The sequence below is a fragment of the Cyprinus carpio genome, chromosome B5, assembly GCF_018340385.1.
Source record: "Cyprinus carpio isolate SPL01 chromosome B5, ASM1834038v1, whole genome shotgun sequence".
NCBI lineage: Eukaryota > Metazoa > Chordata > Actinopteri > Cypriniformes > Cyprinidae > Cyprinus > Cyprinus carpio.
Window position 1 is genome coordinate 31,993,305 of NC_056601.1, and position 18,934 is coordinate 32,012,238.

The window sequence follows — 18,934 nt, forward strand, 5'->3', positions numbered from 1 at the left end:
ATACTCAAAAGGGGAAAATAATTTGACATTCTTCAATTTGTCGTCTTTTGTGTGAGTGCTAAGTATTATGGACTACTGTTTTAACGTCTTTCTGATGGACAAGAGCAGCGTGGTCATTCTTCAAAACATCTCCTTTTATGTTCAACTGAAAAATAAAAGTGGTTTGGAGCAGCACTGAAGTTAATGTTCTTATTAATGTAAAATCATATGAAATTGCCAGGACATTATCTGTTATATTTACGTACATTTCCTATAATCCTAAAACACAATGCAATGCATAATTCCAAATATGGGTACAACGCATGAAAATTCAAAATGGAATTTTTTTTCATATTAACATTATATATTGTGCATTATTTTTACTGACTTTTTCCGCAGTGTAGAATCTTTTAGAATCTTTCTGTGATTTGAATTTCTTGTTTTGATGCCAATTTAGAATTTTCGTAAATTTGACTATAAGATCTTTCGCTTTTAATTGTTTTCTTCATTGTAACATTTCAATTAAACGCCTGTGGTTCTAATAAAATAATCAATTCATAAACACGCTCCACAGAATAACAATGATATGTAATGTGTAACAGACAAAACTAATGTCTTGTCTTTTCAAGCACTGTTGATTTAGACCTCAGGATATTGTATGAGGTGAAAGGGACGTGATCCGCGACAAAAAGAAAAGACAAAACATAATGAGTCTGAAATTTTATCAAACTAAAAGCTTCTTATCATCAGATGGGACCAATCAAGAGTGGCCTCTGGTTAGGTTTGTTCATCTTCTCATGCGTCTGTGCTCTTTTCCTAGTCCACTATCAAAGAGCTCCAGATAACAGCCATTCACAAAAGCCCTATCAGACAAACCCCGCACCTACAGACCCAGACTGGAGGGAATTCTGGGGGTGGGGGGCACCACAAGGAGGAGCAAATGCTACATGTGAGTGTGAGAATAGAGGAAGGGACCGAATGACAGACAAGGAGTAGGGAGGGGTGAGGAACTGAGAGAGAGACAGCAGCATTTCTGTGAACCTCCTGGAGGTAAGAGATCACATCAGAAGACAGGATGCCACGAACAAGGTCGTTTTGACACACATTCCCAGGAAACGCAGGAGGAATAAGTGCTGCCATGATAATCATTCCCAAAAGGGATTAATAAAGCGCTTTATCTCAGCATCAGAAGCTTCACAGAATTACTCCTCAACCTAATTCCACAACTTCATGCTTTCTTCACCGGTCTTGAGTGGAGTTCTCTGGAGCAAGAGGCATCCATGCACATTCACTGAGCAGCATGTTCCATGAGGAGTACCATGAGGAGATGGACAGTGAGTAACAGTGTGTCTGCATGCTGGTCGGTGTGTGTCGTCTATCTGCTCGCCGTCTCCGCGATCTTCGCGTCCAGCGTCACCTGCCGCAGCGCATGTTCCGTGCATCGGGCGCCCAGGGTCGCCAACTCCTCATCCGCCTCCGCCTCCACCTCCGGCCGGCATGTGCGCAGCTACGTGCACCTCCAGGGAGACGTGCGCCAGAGGAAACTCTTCTCCTTCCAGAAGTTCTTCCTTAGGATCGGGAAAGACGGGAGAGTCAACGGCACCAAAAGCAAAGACGATCCCTACAGTGAGTCTCCTAATAATAAATAACAACACTGCGTTTATTCAGTATCACGTCAGTTGTGGCCAAACAAAAACGTCGCGACTGCGAGTGTTTGGAAACGTTATCACGTGTACATCACCTTAACTGTTAAGAAGATGCATTCATCAGCGAAAGACACAAAAAAGGCACAATTTAGAGTTTTATTAATCCCGATTAGAATTTGACAACTGACGTGATTGGATGTAGCCTACTAATCATGCAATAATATCTACTGGTAACGGTAAAGTTATGAACTGAACTGTTTCATTTAGATTTAAATCGCATCATATTCCGATGTGAATAATAATAAAAAGAACTAGATAAAAAAATATAGGCTATTCATTTGGTTTAATTAGTTTTAAACTCTATTGATTTTTAATTGCTTATCGCTTAACCGGTCAATAGTTGATGAAGCTATTGATGCATTGTTAATATTTCTCAAAATATCTAAAGTTTAATGAAGCGTATAATAGTTTGAAAGTACTTTAATGATTTTTAATTGATTAGATAGATTGCGAATTAATTGAATTCTAATTAAATTAATACATTCATTAATTTAAATTTAATTTAAATTTAGATAAAGAAAATAATTTAGGAATATTATTACTTTTATTAGTAAACTTTACTTTTATAATTAAAGGAATGACTTTTTATAAATTTTTCATAATACATTTATTAATAATAGATCATTTTTACATTTAAATATGCATATAAATCAAATGTTTTATGGCATTTCTATTATATAGGCTTTCTATTCATAACATTTCTATAGCCTGAAATATTTGTTAAAAACCTTTTGCAAATTATAGGCTAAGCAAAACACCTGATGTGAAACTAAATTCAGGCTGGTCTGTCTAAATGAACCACACAGGAATAATATTACTAATATTTAAACCCCATAAAGGAAAAAATACCCTCTAAAAAAAAAAACAAAACAAAATTAACGTTAAGCAATTAAGGAACTGTTCTCTTCAATGCAATATCCTCTTAAATGCATAATTGTGTCCTGACACCCAGAAACCTGAGAGCAATTAACCCACATATTGTCGTAAATGTTTCCCCTGACGCAGCAAAGGAGGAAACACATCCTTTATAATGTGATCAAAGCTTAAGCTTTTGTTTGCAATGGCTGTGTATATACCTAACAGAGTCATGGATCTCTCATTAGATTGGGTCTGGTTTGTTTTCAAGTATTATAAGCCCATCAGGGAGATGCAAAATGTGTTTTCAGTGTTTTACGCAGAACAAGTTAATTAGCCATTACTCATATGGAGCCCATTTGCTGATAAGGGTCTTCCTGTTTCCTCTGCGTGTGTGTGTATGTTTGTCTGGTGTTTCGTACTGACATCCCTTCATTTTTAACACCATGGGGCGTCTTGATTTAGCCGTGTGTGGTTGTTTGTGTTGTTTCTTCTAAAAAGCAGTGAGATGTCTACTGTTTCTCAGATTGTCCCCTGACAAAAAGTATGTCACCTCTTGGGTTTCAGAAGAGATCTCAACAAGGTCTCAAACTGTGCCATGACAAGATATCTCAAAGCTGTCACTGGGGTGGTACATCTTTGTACCTAAAGGGTCCATTAGAGTACCTTAAAGGTACATATTAGTACCCAGATTGTGCATATTAGTACCTCAAGTGTGCATATTAGTACTTAAAGTGTACATATTAGTACCTAAAATGTGCATAATAGTACCTAAAGTGTACATATTAGAACTTAAAATATGCATATTGGTACCTCAAGTGTGCATGTTAGTGCCTAAAATGTCCATATTAGTACCTATAATCTGCATATTAGTACCTGGAGTGTATACATTAATACTTCAAGTGTGCATATTAGTACCTAAAAGGTATAAAAGTTTACCTTTTGAAAAGGTACTGTCCCAGTGACAACTTCTGAACCTTTTTTCAGTGTAGGACAACTGTTCACTCAATTGGTTTTATTTATGTTTCTCCTTTTAGAAGAAAAATCTTTAATGAAACCCAATGTAAATTAAAGAGCAACCTCCGAGCAATAAAAGTTTGATCTGACCTCCTTAGCTTCTGTTTTGAACAATCTTTTTGTAAATAAAGAGTACTTTAAATTCTAAACATTTAAGAAATTGCACACTCTAGTTATAAAATTTTATTTTTTAGGTTATTTGAGATCAGAATGGAAATGTACTGGGCCACTGAGTTATCCTTTTAGGGGGCAATGTGTGTTTGTCAAGCATCTGACATCACTGTGACATCATGTGTAAACATGTCACTTGATTAACATGTAACCCTCAGAGGTGATCAGGCGTTGAGAGGAAATGTCTGTCAGATCTGTGCGTGTGTGTGTGTGTGTGTGTGTGTGCTTGTGTAGTTTCCTCCTGATAGTCTCATCTGTGAGACAGACACACAACACTCAACCAGACAAAGCAAACTACACCCAGCTAAAGTCAAACATCATCAGCAATCCTCATCAGGTGATCAGACTTCTTCTGCCTGCTGGATGATAAAACAGACTTGAGGGATCATTTGATTTACGCCAGGAAACAACCACCCAGAACACCCTAGCAAGCACTCAGAACATCCAAGCAAACACATATCAGTGTTTACTTTAGCATTGTGTCAGTGTGTTTTGCATTAGTAGGCTCTAGTTTTATGTGCTTTTATTAGCAAAGATGCCTTAGAAACAGCATTAGAGTGTTAAACTAAACATATATGGATCTCTCTGTAGTGCTGTGCCATTTTAACCCTGTCTTTCTGAATTTCACAACTCATTTATTCACAAGTGAGTAGCTAATTTAAGTGGTGTACAGCACAGCTGGTTGCTCTTATTTCTATAGGCGTGAGCTTACAGTTTGTGTGTGTGTGTGTGTGTGTGTGTGTGTGTGTGTGTGTGTGTGTCAGGAACAGCAGCAGTAATTCACATGTTCTCACTTAACTGCTCTCAACTTTAACCAGCCCTAAAGAGCCTCCTGAGAGACCCAAACATCACATTTGGTTAAAGTTCTTGACGGTGAGAACGAGCAAAACAAATGTGTCAGTGATCAACATGTGATCCCAGAGGAACATGTTACTGCTCCACCATATCCACTTTATCTCAGATGTTTATCCTGAAAGAAGTAAAAATAGACACAAATGAGACAATTGTTGACACACAGTATGAGTACAGAGCTGTAAAATGAATGTGGAGCAGCTGAATTTGATGAGAAATGTTTGAGTTCATATCGAGATCCCTGGGTTTTGATTGTAGGTTCAGTATCTGATCACAGATTCTTTGATTAAAAATACAGTAAAACAGTAATATTGTGAAATATTATTGCCATTTAAAATATCTTTTTTCTATCAGAATATATTAAAAAAAAATTAATTAGATCTTGTAATGTAAAGCATCATTATTCCAGTCTTCAGTGTCACATGATCCTTCAGAAATCATTGTGATATGCTGAAACATTTTTGAAAATAGTCGTCAACATTTATTTGAAATAGAAATATTTTGCATTCATATAAATGTCTTTACTGTCAGTTTGGATCACTTTAATGCATCCTTGCTGAAAAAATGAATTAATTTCTTTGGAAAAAAAAAACAAAAAACATTTACTGACTCCAAGCTTAGTTTAATTTTGAAAATTCTGTCTTTGAGAAACAATTGAGATATTATAGAGACTTCATTAATGAACCTATAAAATTCTATTTTGACCAATGCATTTTTAACCAGTATGCAAATTGCAATATTCAACTAAAATGCAATTAAATGGTTGAAATGGTTCTTTTTCTCCTGTAAGATTATACATGTTGATATATCTTAAACATATCTGTGTGTAGTGCATCACATCCTGTGCGTGATTTAGTTGAGTTAGAAACAGAGCAGCTACTGTTAGTCTGCAGGCAGAGTTTCATGAATGGTGTGATGTGAATATCGCTCGCAACACATCAAAGGTGAGCATCTTTCACGTTCAACAATGGGCTCCGACAAAAGAATAATCCTCAGCGGGTGAAATTACACTAGTCTTTATAGCACAGATCCAGTGTTGGTGGAAATGGATACTGCAGTAGTGATGCTGTCCTTAGGCAAGACATGATTTGGGAAACACTGGCCTTTGTGCTTCTGAATAAAAAACACAAACAATGGGCCTGTGAGGGGCGTGACATCATTCTGAGGACCATGATGCACATCTTCAGCAGCTCATGTCACAAATGCATCAATGAATCTGTTTTTGGGATAATGTTAGATGCAGGTCATTATGTTAATTTAATGCTGCAAGAAATTGTCTAATATCATGAAAAAACATGCTGGATGTACACTACCTTCAGAAAGATTGAATTATTTATCAAAAAATTAATACTTTATTAAGCAAGTGTGCATTAAATCAATCAACGGTAACAGTAAAGACATTTATAATTTCAAGGTTTCTATTTCAAATGAAAGTTCACAAAAATATGAAGCATCACAACTGTTTTCAACATTGATAATAATAAAAAATGTTTCTTGAGAAGCAAATCTGAAAGAGACTGAGGACTGGAGAAATTATGCTGAAAATTCAGCTTTGCATCACAGGAATAAATTACATTTTAAAATATATTCAAATAGAAAACAGATATTTGAAATTGTAAAACTATTTCACAGTATGACTGATTTAACTGTATTTTTATCAATTACATGAAACCTTGGTTAAGCATAAGAGATTTCTTTCATTAAAATAACATTAAAAACCGACCCCACACTTTTAAACGGTAGTCTGCATTGAAATAAATGCTATTTAATATAATTCTATACACTTCAGTTTATGAAAAGGAATGTTAAGGATCCCATCAGGTAGAAGCACAAAATCAAAATTGAGTTTTATTTTTAGTGTTCTTTCATCAGTGCAAAAATTATTCCAATGAAAACTTGGTTTCCCTTTTTAATCTTTTATCAAAATATATAAAACTTTGCATCCAAAACGACTTTATTTTTCAGCTGACAACACCAATAACTGTTATTTTTCAAAATTGTGTCAGTCAATTTATTTTTTTGCCATTTGTTCACTTATTTTTACACTCCTGTTCACATTACTTAAGTAAAATAAGTAAAATGTTTCTTGTTGACTAGCAACAGCAACTTTTATTTTATTTATTTTACACAGCTGTAACAACAAATGTAATTTTATTAGATTTAAATTGGTGGGATATAAATGCTTGCAGTGGATTTTAGCATTATTTGTTCTACACTAAAACAGTCAGACGTTGGTAACTAGAGCTTTCCTGGTGTCCTACACTGAGTATGGCAGGTTGAATTGTATATAAAAGTTTTAAGGAATTGAATCTGACTAATGATTATAGCACAGTGGGGGTGTTTAACGCAGCGTCTGGTCTGTCCTTGAGAGAGACTCCAACAGATTTATGAGCTTTTATGGGGATTCCAGTGTAAAGCTGTCCCACGTGTATCCTGATGCTGTTTGATAAAGCGGGAGTCTGCTGTCTGTCTGTCTGCACTGGTGTTTGATGCCAATCATGGCTCATGCTTACTAAACCACATGTTAAAAAAGACCAGCAGACACTGAATATTTGTGCACTGGATTCAAGTCTGTCACTTACTTAAAAATTAGACAGGTCTGAACTAACATGGTACTACTGTAGCATAGTATTTTTGAAATGCATTGGAATACCATATAATTACTGTGTTTTTGTTTTTGTTTTTCAACCTATAGCCTACCATGTTTTTTTTTAACATGTACGGTGGTAATACCATGTTTTAATTGTTGTTTACATTTACATTTAGTCATTTTGCAGATGCTTTTATCCAATTTCATGAAGCTTTAATTAAGATGCTTTCATGTTGTTGTTGTTGTACCATGTTTTTTCATCCATATTTTAACATGCACAGTGGTAATACCATGTTTTTGTTGATTTTTCCCCCAAACACAAAGGTAAATCACATTTTTAACATGTACAGTGGTAATAGCATGTTTCCCTTAAAAAATATACACATTTTGTAACATGGTAAATAAACATTTAACTTTTTTTGTACATTTTTAAAGTGGTAATACCATTTTAAACTTTTTTTTCTTGTTTACAATTTTTTTGTTGTTTTTCCCACTATATGCTAAGGTAAATCATATTTTTTATTTAAATAAAACATGGTAATACCATGTTTTTGTGGATTTTTTTCCCAAACATATTCTACTTAGGTAAATCACATTTGTAACATCTGCAGTGGTAATACCATGCACCATCCCCCCCCCCCCCATAAAAAAAATTTAAACACATTTTGTAATGTGGCAATTTACACATTTAACTTTTTTTTGTGTGTGTGTGTTTTTCCCATCATGTACTAAGCTAAATCATATTTTTTTTTAACATGAAACATGGTATTACCATGTTTGTGTTGTTTTTCAACATAGGCTATACTAAGGTCAAATGTAAAAAAAAAAAAAAAAACAGTCAGTGTTAATACCATGTTTTTGTCCCAACAAATACTAAGGTAAAACATTTTTTACATGAAAAATGGTAATACCATGTTTTTTGTTGCATTTTAAGGTAAAAATGTTCAAAAACACATGCACAGTGGTATTGCCATGTTTTTTCCCTGCCTATATTAAGTTAAATCATATTTTATAACATGTAAAGTGTTAATACCATATTTTTCCGAACATAAAATTTTTTTTTATACCATGTTTGTTTTTGTTTTTTTCCAATATATACTACGGTAAATCACAATTTTAACATGCACAGTGGTAAAACCATGTTTTACTGTTGTTGTTTTTTTCCAATCATTTACTAAGGTAAATCATGTTTTTTAACATGAAACATGGTAATACCATATTTTTGTTGTTCTTCAACATACTGTATACTAAGGACACGCATTTAAAAAAAAACATGCACAGTGCTAATACCAAGTTTTTGTCATACTACATACTGCGGTAAATATTTTTTTTTAAACATGAAACATGTCAATACCATGTTTTTGTTGTTTTTCAAAATATACTAATGTAAAATGTTTAAAAACACATGCACAGTGGTAATACCATATTTTCCCCAACATATAAAACATGTACAATGGTACAATTCCTAACACATACCCTTGTATATCATGTTTTTAAACAGTGGTAATACCATGTTTTTTTCTTTTTCTTTTTTGAGACAGTGGCTTCTTTGATGTACTTATTTTTGCTTATTTGTGTATACCCTGATTCCTTTATACAGAATGAAAGACTAAATATCAGCTGTGACAGAATGGTTTATTTGTTGTGTCTGAACTATAGTCCACTATCATGTTTTCAAACATCCTCTTTGTAGTTGTCACAGGAAGCAGTCAGGATGCTTCAGGCATGAGCCGGACGTACAGGAGACCACCAGTACGCTGCCATGTGTGCCACAGATGGCTTCACAGCTCCACCAACACAATAAAATGAACACAAACGCCTCAATATCAGTGACAACTAGGCATGATGCAATGATTTGCACAATGCTGTTTTCCTCAGTCTCAAAAACTACAACTGTTTATTTTGCATTTTTTAGGCACCAGACATTATGCCAGCACAAAAAAACAAGTGGATTTTGGCAGAGGGCTGTGGAAAATGCACGTCTGCGCAAACAACTGCAAGCCAGCGATGCAGCGTTTAGTAACGTGCAGCAGAGCATGACATGCTCGGGAAAACAAGGCAGCATGTAAAGAAAAACCAGCAAATAGGCCCAGTTTAAACTTGACCTCCTGGTGCGCTGCTCGACATCTGCTGAGGTTTTTCTCCGTTTCGGTCGCTCTCGCAGGTGTTTGGCTCGTATGCGATGGAAGGTGGGATTACAAACACATTTACTGTAATGGCTTGGCTTGTTCTCCGAGCTCTCTTTTTTGTGGTTAGTCAAGTGTGGCCTCACTGACATGGAACTTCAAAGCAAGGCTCAGTGTGGAAATTAGTGCTTTATTTTTGTCATTTTAGAATAATAGTAACGTCATCAAAACTATTAACACAAATAGATGTGTGTGGGAATATGCAAGAACTGTTATATTTAAGCTTCATCAACCAACTCTATGGGGTGCATCCTCCCTATTGAGGAAGAAATATACATAATAAAAATATTTTTAAAAATTGCCAAAAAGTCAAAGGCTATTAGAGTATGTTTTATAAGAAAATACTATTTCAGTCTTCCTCCCTAAAAATTCCATGTTTAATTCAGTGGGTTACTTGCCATTTCACTGCATTATTAGTAAAATTTACTAACAGTGTCTGAGTGAAAATTGTTTCTACACCAAATATTTTCAGGGTAATGCAATGTTAGCTTAGATACTTTTATAGTTTTTAATAATAGTTTTAGTACATTAAGTTAAGCTAAATGAAAATGAGTCATGTTGCCTTGGCAATTAGCAATTAATTAGTAATAATTAATTTTTATTTCAATTATAACATTTATTGTATTTTAAGTAACAAATGTTTGTGGTTTTAATTTTAGTTAACTATAATTGTGATATGATGGACTCCAAGTCATCTTTAAAAAAAATAGTTTTTTAAAGAAATTTCACAATTTATAGCATCTTCCTTTAGATTAAAATGATTTCTGTCAGCTTTTTTGACTCGTAGAGCATCTTTACCTGGGATGTACCTGGTTCTGGTTGATGTGTATTGTATGTGTGTGGTACAGACATATGGTAGTCAGACATGTGTGTACGTTAGCCTTGCATTTGTGCTTCACGTGAACATGTTGGTGGTTTGGGTTTGAATGGATGTGTGTGTGTGTGTGTGTGTGTGTGTGTGTGTGTGTGGGAGCTTCACTGAGTTTTTTGCAGTGAGCTCCGGTCTGCTGTCGTCTCTCTCGTCTTTGATCACTGATCATTGAAGCTTCTCTAATCCGTCTCACTGTCATCCTGTCTGTGTTGTTCCTTCCTTTCATGCTTTCATCCCAGCACTGAGAGGACACAGAGCCCTCGGATAGTTTTACCATCTCACTTGATACCTGCAACCTGAGACCCCAGTGGAGCCACTTCACACACGCACACACACACACACACACACACACACGCACACACACACACACACACACACACACACACGTAAACGGATAGATGAGTGCACACACTACCTGTGCATACATTCGCTCCCTCACATTCACACATAATGTCGGCTGATACAGTACAGATATTTTTTCATGTGATGGCCGAAAACCGTTTTGATTGCTAATTCAGACAACATACAGTAAAAAACTGCTTAGTAATTTTGAAACCTGGTATTGAAAAAAAAGAGGTATGTTTGGGGAAAAATAATCATAAATCAGTCCTCTTTAATATGTGTATTTCTATATATACATTCAGACATATTAGAGATAATTAGAGAAAATTTGCCCAACCAATTATCATTAACCAATATCATTAAGTCATGACAATATGAGATTATATATTTTCAATATGAAAGGTTTTAAATTGGTTATTTTTAATTATTTTTCAGATTTTCTGTATTCATTCTAATTTTAGTTAGTTTTAGTAATTTAGTTGAGTTTTTGTTGTTTTTATTATTATTTTTTAAATATTACTATACTGATTTTATTAATTTTATTTCAATTACTTTAGTAGTTTTTAATATTTTATTTCAAGTCATAAGTATACATATAATATGCAAAGAAAAACAGGTAATTTAATCTTGACATCTTAAATATAGTGTATTTAATATTATATATCTTCATAATCATTAATCATTTTTTTCATATATTTATAAAAAAAAAAAAAAATTAATTCAGGGAAAAACTATTTGAGAGATTCCACAGCAGCTAATTATCTGCATCCATTATCAGCGTAATCTGATGCAGATAATTAAGAAAAACTAAAATATTGAGTGATAGTGATGTGCTCACTGATATACAGTTTCGCATATAAAGATATGCACACATGTTTAACCTAAACAATTGACACACAGACTCTATCAAATCACAGAGCAGCCACAGTGGACAGGAGTGATTTCCAGAGAAACACAGACACAGATCTGTGAGTTGCTGTACAGAGGAAGCATCTAGTGCATCTTCCTCTTCGTAGGTAGGCAGCAGAACTGTTTTGAGTGGTGACTTTAGCTGTCATGATAGAAGCATCTTTCGACACTTTTGCACTGATCAAAGGGCAGCCACAGCAAACCCCCCGCAAGTCCAGCCGCAGGGTTCACACCCGCAGCCGCTGGGGTTATCAGGCTCTGATAGCCAGGCGTCACATGCTCCAGTGTGAGAGAGAGAGAGAGTGTGTGTGTTCGATGTTTTAGGAGCTGAATTAAAATGTGCAGGTGAGCAAAGGTCAACCAAAACTGTAATCCCACCTACCACCTCACAAAAAAAAAAAAAACAAAAAAACATTACATCATTTCCCCCACACAAAATGTTACTCCTCGTTGAGTTTATGAAGCACAACCGGAAAAATTTAAAGATTTGCTAAAATAAAAAATTAAATTAATTGGAGAGTTTGCGCATGCAAAAGTCACGGCCATGGTTTCAAGGTGTTGCTCCGTGGTTGCAAAGGTTTTCTGAGTTATTGTTAGCTAAATCTGAACTAAAACTAAAATATATTTAATAAAACAAACGGTTAGAATTTAACCTAAATAATAATATGCAAATAATTTCAAGCAGGCTTTGCTCTGTTTTGAACGAAAGCCTCTATATTCTTCCTTGCAGTTAATATGTTGTGTATTTCAGGTATTCTGGAAATCACATCAGTGGATGTTGGGATCGTTGCCATCAGAGGAATCGGCAGTAACCTTTACCTGGCTATCAATAAGAAGGGAGAACTGTATGGAGCCGTGAGTATCCTGCACCAAACCATAAAACCATACAAATATAAAAACTTACAGTCATTAAAATATAGATATGACTGTGCAATTTTATCAACAGGGATTACAGGGATCTCTAGGCAAGAGGATGCTGGTGTAAAATAAAAATAAATAAATAGAAATAGGATAAAATAAACATTTATATAATTATCAATTTATTAATGAATAAGGGGGTACGGGTGAAAAATAAAATAAAAATAGAAAAAAAAGTTCATCAGTTTGATATTACTACAGTTTCATGCTGCTATTATTTTGTAGTTTATATTTCGCTTACTTAATATAAAGATAATTTTTTCACGTATTTATATTATTGTTATTTTTCACAGTATAAATGGGACTTTATACACAGAAATAAATAGCTTATATTTTAGGTGTACCACAAATAAATCATCCCAAAAAAATGAAATAAATAAATAAATAATTTAAAATCACTTCTTTAGCTATACCTGCTGAACAAAAAGGTAATGCCTGTAATTTATGCAGCGCTGTTAATCATTGGTCAAACAAAAACTTAGCCCCGCCAAACACTCACGCCATTGGTTGAGACAGTGTTGCTGTAGTCGGGATACAGTCATCGTGTTTACAATTTTTTAAAGGGAAAACAAACTAAAAGCTGACTTATTTTAGCATCCAATACAATATATGCATTACTTTTAACATTGTGACGAAGCAACAATTAAGTGAATCCATTTAAATGGTTTCCACCTGGTCCAAGATTACCATTTATGGTCATTAGCCAGTGCAAGCAGGTCTATAGGATTAATCAGATGGATAGCCTGTGTACTTAAATCTAGTTAGAGCTAACAGACCACTGTAGACCAGCAGAAAACTGCTGCCATGTTTCAAAAACCAGCATGACTAGGTGTGCAGAAATGTAATAACTCTTTGTTTCATGCATTTTAGAGAAACTATGGTTTAAACTGCCGTCTGAAGGAGCGCATCGAGGAGAACGGCTATAACACATACGCATCCGCCGAGTGGAGGAACAAGAAGCGCCAGATGTTTGTAGGTCTGAGTGCTCATGGAAAGCCTCTTCGCGGGAGAAAAACCCGCAGGAAGAACACCGCTACACACTTCTTACCCATACTGGTGTGACTTTCATTCATAATGCTGATGGGACGGAGAGAGATCGCGAGAAAGACTGTACACATGCGACTCTCTGTAGCAGCTGCGCTCCTTTGAGCTCTTTGATTCATGGCACTAGATGAAATTTTATCCTCATGCCGGTTGACATTAGATAGTAAACATGCATGCTCAAAAGAGCAAAGTTTATGAATGCAGGCTTTTATTTCCATTGTACATCATTCCAATAATCTAAAACTATGGAATATGTGTGCAAGAGTTTTCTCTTTAATAGGATCATGTGCGTAAGAACATCTGCTTTCATTTCTTTCTGATGGATGTGATTATCTTGTAGAGGCTCTGAAGCTTCATGCAACACAGAGAAAGAGAGAGTGGGGATGAATATGGGGAATTTGTATCTTCTGAAAACTGTTTTGGACTGCTTTGAAATAAATAAGTTATTTATTTGTATTGTATTTAAATAAAATACTCTAAAAAACATTTAAAGCATATTAAATGGATAACCTCTAATCCTGTGAAATAAAGTCTATTTTGTTATCCTCCTGCAGAGCAGCTTGTGATGTTTTTCATGTTCACAACAAGCAAAACTGAGGGTAAATCTCACAAAATGTTCAGGTCAACCCAAAATCAAAAGAGAAAATAAGATATATTTTGCATGTAAAAAAGCCTATTTTAAGGTCCATTCTTTTTTCCGTGTCTTTTTTTTTTTGTGCATTGCAACATTATTTTTATAATAATTAATCATGTCTCATGATCATAATGCATCTAGAAGTTGTACTATAAACACTTTTTTTTTTAAATTCCTTTCATGATTCTCATTAGATTCTTATTAATACAGTTAATATTACAAAATGACTGTAATACAAGAGCCTTTTTTATATAAAGAACTAATACAAATAATCAGGGTTATTACTATAGTTACAATACAAAACTACAACTATAATATATATATATATATATATATATATATATATATATATATGATATATATATATATATATATATATGACATATATTGCATTTGTGTAAAATAAAAATAAAAAACTAAAACTGAAATAAAAATCAACCTTAGTATTATATATATATATATATATATATATATATATATATATATATATATATATATATATATATATACACAAAACAAAAATAATAATTAAAAATAAAAATAACAAAAGCCAAATAACAAAATGACAAAATTTACTACAATTTAAATGGAAACTGAAAATATAAAAATAAAAGCTAATTTAAAACACTGATGAATAAACTATATATAATAAACTATAATTTAACAATAAACTAATTAAACACTGCAATCTATAAATACTTCACAGTAGAATTAAATACAATAACTTATTCATTCATTCATTCATTCATTCAGCATTACTAGACTAATTTATTCATTAATGGTAAAAATTAATTTAATGTAACAATATTAAATACAATTTATAGGACAATTGAAATAAAGCTGAAATATAATCAAATATAAATATTAGATGAAAAACAATACAGCAAGTTATTTATTTTTTGATTGATTTGTTTATCATTACTAGAAAATGTGTCTATTAATGGTAACGATAATCTTAGTGGGATGATGTAAAGCGGATGCTGTTTGGTTACAACAACACTTACAACAGCCCAAAAATGATTGCGAGCTGAAAGAGAAGTTTGGTTTAACTGACACCCTCACAAACTCACACATGAAACAAAGTCAAGCATACGAATAATTTCACTCATTAACTTTTCCACTCGCTCACTGTCTCCATTAAATATTTTGTTTAGTTTCACACTTTTTGCATCCACTTGTAATAATAGTTGTTCCATTTACTTTACACGCGTCTATTTACAGAAACATTCAGTAACAGGAACTAAATCCTGCTATCTGTTATCTAAATAGTTCTAGAAAATTTGGGGAGCAAAAGGCGCTCACTCAAATAATGTGATCCAGCTTGAAGATACAAGTGGAAAAAGACTTGAGGCAAGTTTTCTAATGAGTGCTTGTTTGGAGGAGCCGACGCACAAGTTGTTAATGGTGGGGTGGGGAGGCCTTATGGGGGGTCAGGCCTGGTTTATACAGTTAGTTAGTGACTGTCATGCTGGTTCAGTCTGGGCATCTCTAGAAAGAGTTTCAGAGCATGTGTGTGCTGCTCTGAATCATTGCTGCTTTTCAGTTAAGCTGATCTTCTGTCAGCAGTCACTAATGAAAATGTTAAGAGGGAATGAGTTAGGCTCAGTAATGCTTTTAAGTGCATTAAAAGTGAGTGATATTTTTAAGGTAATTTATATTTATATAAAATATATATATTTATACATGGATTAAAATATATTAAATAAGAAGAATAATTTAAAAGTATTCAAGCATGTAAAATCTTACATAAATTCTGCCTAATTCCACATAAAACTGTAAATTACCTATTATTCAATTACTACTCCTACTACTACTACTACTACTACTACTACTACTACTACAAAGATATTACAATTGGTAAGGATATTTTAATAAATAATTATTTTATTATTATTTATTTATTTGAAACTTTATTTGTAATATTATTACATTCAAACTTTTATATTGAACAAAGTCACTTGTCCATGAGATTCTCATTACAGACTGATGGCAACATTCATAGATACAAATATATTTTAATTACTGGGCCAAGCAATACAGAAGCAAGCATCAGACCAACTGCAGAAATGAGTAATTGAAGCCATTTTAGGATGGTTTTAGTCAAAACGGCTGAAAAACTATAAATACAACCTCTATTAACATGATTTATTGGCTTATCACGTTTGACCATTAGGTGGCGCTGTTAACAAATCGATGTGGTGTGTTCTGTGTAAGTTGACAATGGCACACACAAAGTTTGGTGTCAATATGCCAAAGCACTACGGAGATACAGCCTCAAGTGTCAGGCTGGCTCTGTTGGTGCCCTAGGTGAGATTTTAGATTTCCGCCCCCAACTAAAAAAATTCTGCAAATGCAGATTTTTCTTTACTATACTATAACATTACATAAATACTGATAAGTATTAACATAAATAAGTGGTAAATAAATTGTGATAATAATTTAATGGAGATGTTGAAACGCCTTGTAGGTATTTTATGAGTGAATCTGTTAAAATAGCCTATTGAAGAGACCAGAGTTACTCCCACAACTATACAGTGACAAGTACTTATTTTAACAAAGGGAAATTTGAGCAATGTGAAATGCATAAAATAATCTAACAGACAAAAAAGGCAACAAAATAAAGGCTACATTTTGTAATTTATTTGTACATGTTAGCCAGCTAGCTAGCTAGTTAGTCTAATTAGCATACCCATACCTTTCATTTTAATAAAGACAATAAAAAACTTTTAAAAGAAACAAAATCAAACCATAATCAATTCATTTATGAAGCCTAGATTAGTCCTATTCATGGTCTTTTTCAAAAGACATTTAGACACTTTTTGGTGAATTAAAAGCAAGCCGTAAGCTATGTAACTGATATTAAAACAACATTACAGAAGCTTAAACTTATTTTAAAGAAAATAAAGAAAAATTAAATAAGCAGTTAACTCAAGCAAAAACATTCCACGTTGTCAGTGTTGTCAGTTAAGATGTTCTAAAAAGTCTATTTCAAAATACTACATAAACATCACGGGCTAATACACAGCCATAAATTTGTGCCTTTAGGTGTTACAGTCTGAACCTCTCCCTACAGGACCTGGTCGAAACCACCAGCGCCGTCAAGCGGCTAGTGGTTGCAGGAAGAGCCACAGGTTGCACTCACCGATAGAACCTGTGAGGCTAATGACTGCACGTCCAAGTTGTAGAATCTGGTGAAGGTATTCTGCGAAGACCATCCAGCCGCCATACAAATATCTTCGATAGAAATTCCCTCCACGCCCACCACGAGGAGGAGACAGCCCTCGTCGAATGGGCTCGAACACCAATAGGACATTCCATACCACGGCTAGAATATGCCAAGGCAATAGCGTCGACCACCCAATGTGACAGCCGTTGTTTAGAGACAGGCCGTCCTTTGGTGCTGCCTCCGAAGCATACAAACAGCTGCTCGGATTGCCTAAACGCAGCTGTGCAGTTGATATAGATTCGTAAAGCCTTCACCGGACACAACACCTGACTCGAGGCGACGTCCAAAGAAGTCTCCGATTCTGGAGAGAAGGCAGAAAGAGCCACCACTTGCGCTCTAAATGGTGTCGAGAGCGATTTAGGCACATAGCCAAATTTTGGCTTGAGCGTGACGTTACAATCACCTGGTCCAATCTGCATACAGTCCGCATTCACAGAGAGCGCTTGCAAATACCCCACGCGCTTGCACGAAGCAAGGGCGAGCAGCAGCGCGGTTTTAAGCGTGAGCTCCTTCAAGCCAACAGACTGAAGTGGCTCGAATGGCGGGAGGGCTAACGCTCCCAGCACCAGAGCCAGATCCCAGGATGGCATTGTAGGGGGGCGGGAGGGTTTTAGTCTTCTCGCGCCTCTCAAAAAATCTGATCACTAGATCGTGTTTCCCAACTGAGCGCCCGTCAATAGCAGCGTGAAAAGCTGAGATAGCTGCAACGTAAACAATAACAGAAAAGGGCCAGCTTTCCGGGTCTCCATTCGTTGTTGCAGAAAATCCAGAATGTCAGACACGGGGCAGCTTTCCAGGTCCCGACCATTCGATTCGCACCACCTCTCAAATACTGCCCATTTACAAGCGTACAGGCGTCTCGTAGAAGGGGCTCGCGCCTCCGCAATCGTGTACATCACGCGGTGAGACAACGAACCCAGGTTTACCGGTTCCCGCACACCATCCACACCTGAAGTTTCCACCATTCTGGGTTGGGGTGCCATATCGAGCCGTCCGCCTGAGACAGGAGATCTCGTCTCAGCGGGATCGGCCACGGGGGAGCCGTTAGTATTTCTAGAAGATCGGGAAACCAAGGCCTGTTCGGCCAGTACGGAGCGACTAATAACACTGATGCTTTCTCCTCTCTGATTTTGTGCAGCACTTGTGACAAAATCTTTAGCGGGGGGAATGCATACAGACGGACGGGCATTTGGCCACGGCATTGTGAGTGCATCCCCGCCCAGGGGAGAGCGCGACAGCGAGAAGAACAGAGGGCAATGCGTGTTCTCCTCTGTCGCGAACAGGTCCACCTCCGCTTTCCCAAACTGTTCCCAGATCAGTCTCACTGTCCCAGGGTTCAGTCTCCATTCTCCGTGAGGAATCCCGTTCCTTGACAGCATATCCGCGCCACTGTTCAGGCATCCCGGAACGTGCGCTGCTCGAATGGAGAGCAGATGATGATCGGCCCTCAGCAAAAGGCGTGCTGCCTGACTGTACAGGGCTTTCGAGTGTACTCCGCCCTGGCGGTTTATGTACGATACCACCGTCATGTTGTCTGAGCGAATCAACACGTGGTGCCCCCTGATTTGCGTCATAAAACTCTGAAGGGCTAAAGAAACCGCTCTCAGCTCGAGGCGATTTATGTGCCACGCTCT

General features: G+C 35.7%; 1 protein-coding gene across 1 annotated transcript; it reads left to right on the plus strand.

The window, feature by feature from the left end:
* The first annotated feature begins 889 nt into the window (after positions 1-889).
* Positions 890-13,988, plus strand: fgf10b (fibroblast growth factor 10b). The gene is made up of 3 exons (XM_019104540.2): positions 890-1,605; positions 12,230-12,333; positions 13,267-13,988. The coding sequence occupies exons 1-3, from the start codon at positions 1,287-1,289 to the stop codon at positions 13,456-13,458; spliced, it is 615 nt and encodes a 204-aa protein (XP_018960085.2). The 5' UTR covers positions 890-1,286; the 3' UTR covers positions 13,459-13,988.
* The last annotated feature ends 4,946 nt before the right edge of the window (positions 13,989-18,934 follow it).